This window comes from Ursus maritimus, unplaced genomic scaffold (genome assembly GCF_017311325.1).
Source record: "Ursus maritimus isolate PB19 unplaced genomic scaffold, ASM1731132v1 scaffold_24, whole genome shotgun sequence".
In the NCBI taxonomy this organism is placed as follows: domain Eukaryota; kingdom Metazoa; phylum Chordata; class Mammalia; order Carnivora; family Ursidae; genus Ursus; species Ursus maritimus.
The window spans coordinates 24,077,537-24,079,289 of record NW_024424897.1 but is presented as its reverse complement, the minus strand read 5'-3'; the positions used below and the strand labels follow the sequence as shown (position 1 = coordinate 24,079,289).

Here is a 1,753-nt window from a genome sequence, read left to right as displayed (position 1 = left end):
ATTATAAGAGCTGGAACAGGGGTGGGGGGTGGATAACAGGACGAAGAGGGTAATTGAGGAGTTGCTGGGATCTGAGTGAGATCTGCCTAGAAATCCAGGCAGTGGGTTCCGTGGCCAGACGCGAAACGGTCGCTCTGGGAATGGTGGAATCTATAAATTCGTTATTGTGTTTTGTTAATTTTCGTTTTGTTCTGTTCTCTCACCGAGGCTAGTTGGGTAGTGGGTGGCTCTGGGAGCCCGACCTGGGAGTGGGGCGACCTGGGCGTTTGTGTGGGCGGGCTGCCTACTCGGCTCCCGGAGGTGGGGAGCCGGGGCCGGGAGAGAAAGGGCTCCCCGTTGCTCCCGAAGTGTGTTGCGGGGGAGGGGTGCAGAATGAAACTTTAGTTTTCTATCGAGCCGCGAGAAAGGGCTCCGGGCGGCGGGCGCTCACCTGTCGGGGCCGGTGGCGAGCAGAGGCCTTGGGGAGCGGGCGGGGCCCGCGGGGAGGGTCCCCGGCGCCGCGCGCCCTCTCGGCCCAGCCTGGGCGTCTCGGGAAGCAGCATGGCGACCCGGCGCCGCCGCCGCCGCCGCGCCACCCCGCTCACGCCCACTTTCAAAATCAAATGGCTCAAGCCCAGGCCCTGGGCGGGAGGCGGGACCCCCTTCCTCTCCGGCCCTGCCCGAAGGCGGCAGTCCCCACTGGGCACCCGGGAGATCGGGGACGGAGCGGAGACCTCTTCCCCGCCTGGAAAGGCCTAGGGCGGAGGAAAGGGAGCTGGGGGTGTTCGCGCTGGGGGGTCGGGGGGAGGGGGGTCCAGCCTCGGACAGGGAAGGGCGGGCATGGAAATAAGGCCCAGACGGGGGCCGCCTGAGTGGGGACCCCCCCCACACACTGCCAATGGGGCCCCCGCCCCGTCGGTGGGGGGTAGGGGCGGCCTTACTAAAGCCTCCAGCTTCTGTTCTGGGGCTGGGAGGAAGGGGTGAGGGGGTCCGGGATATTTCCGCGCGAGGGGCGAGTGGGGGGATGGAAGGGGGCGTCGAAGGAGGTGGGCGGAGGGTCGATGGCGAGGCCAAGCCCCGCAGGCCAGAGCGAGAGAGGAGTTGGCGGGCAAGGAGAGAAGAGGAGCAGGTCTCCGTTGTTCGGGGATTTCGTTGTGGCTTTTCCGGGGAGGTGGGTGCACTCTTACCGGAGAAAGTTTCGATGGCCTTCATTGCCCAGTGCTCGTCGGGGCAGTCCACGAAGGCATAGCCCGACTTGACCAAGAACTGGCCGCTGTAGGAGATCTTGTGCTCCGCAAACACTTTCTCCAAGTCCGCGGGGGTCACGCTCTCGTTGAGGTTGCCGATGTACAGCTTGTTCATGGTGGCGGTCTCGGGGCGGGACGCGGTCCCTGGCAAGGCCGAGCGGGCGGGCGCGGGCGGCGAGCCTCCTAGGCCGAGAGGCGGGAGGCCGGCGGCAGCAGCCGCAAACTTTCTTTGCACCCCACCCCTGAAGTTGTCCGGAGCCCGCGGCGGGGAGGGCGGCCTGAGGGCGCGCAGAGGTCGCGGGAGAGTTCGGAGAGGCCCGGGAGAAGTGCCCGCGGCGCGCTGGGAGGCGGACGACGCGGCGCTGCTCTTTCCCTTCTGTCCGAAACCCCTCCGAGCGGGCTGGTGTGTCACGTTTCTCCGCGGCCGCCCTGGCGCCGCCTCTAAATAAAATCGACTTGAAAAAAAAAAAAAAAAGGCGAAGCCACGTGGTGAAAGCCCCCACCCACCCTGCTCGGGAAGACCCCCG

At 66.3% G+C, this 1,753-nt stretch overlaps 1 protein-coding gene across 4 annotated transcripts in view; it reads right to left on the bottom strand.

Moving 5' to 3' along the window:
• IGF2BP1 (insulin like growth factor 2 mRNA binding protein 1) overlaps positions 1 to 1,378 on the bottom strand; it is a 40,526-nt gene extending 39,148 nt beyond the window's left edge. For 3 of the 4 annotated variants that reach the window (XM_040640765.1, XM_040640766.1, XM_040640767.1), the window contains exon 1: positions 1,167 to 1,378. In XM_040640765.1, coding sequence (XP_040496699.1) covers positions 1,167 to 1,341 — 175 coding nt within the window. In that variant the 5' untranslated portion in view covers positions 1,342 to 1,378. Of the gene's footprint in view, positions 1 to 1,160 lie in introns of all 4 variants that reach the window. The other variant, XM_008688216.1, reaches the window with a different exon arrangement.
• Between the last annotated feature and the right edge of the window lie 375 nt (positions 1,379 to 1,753).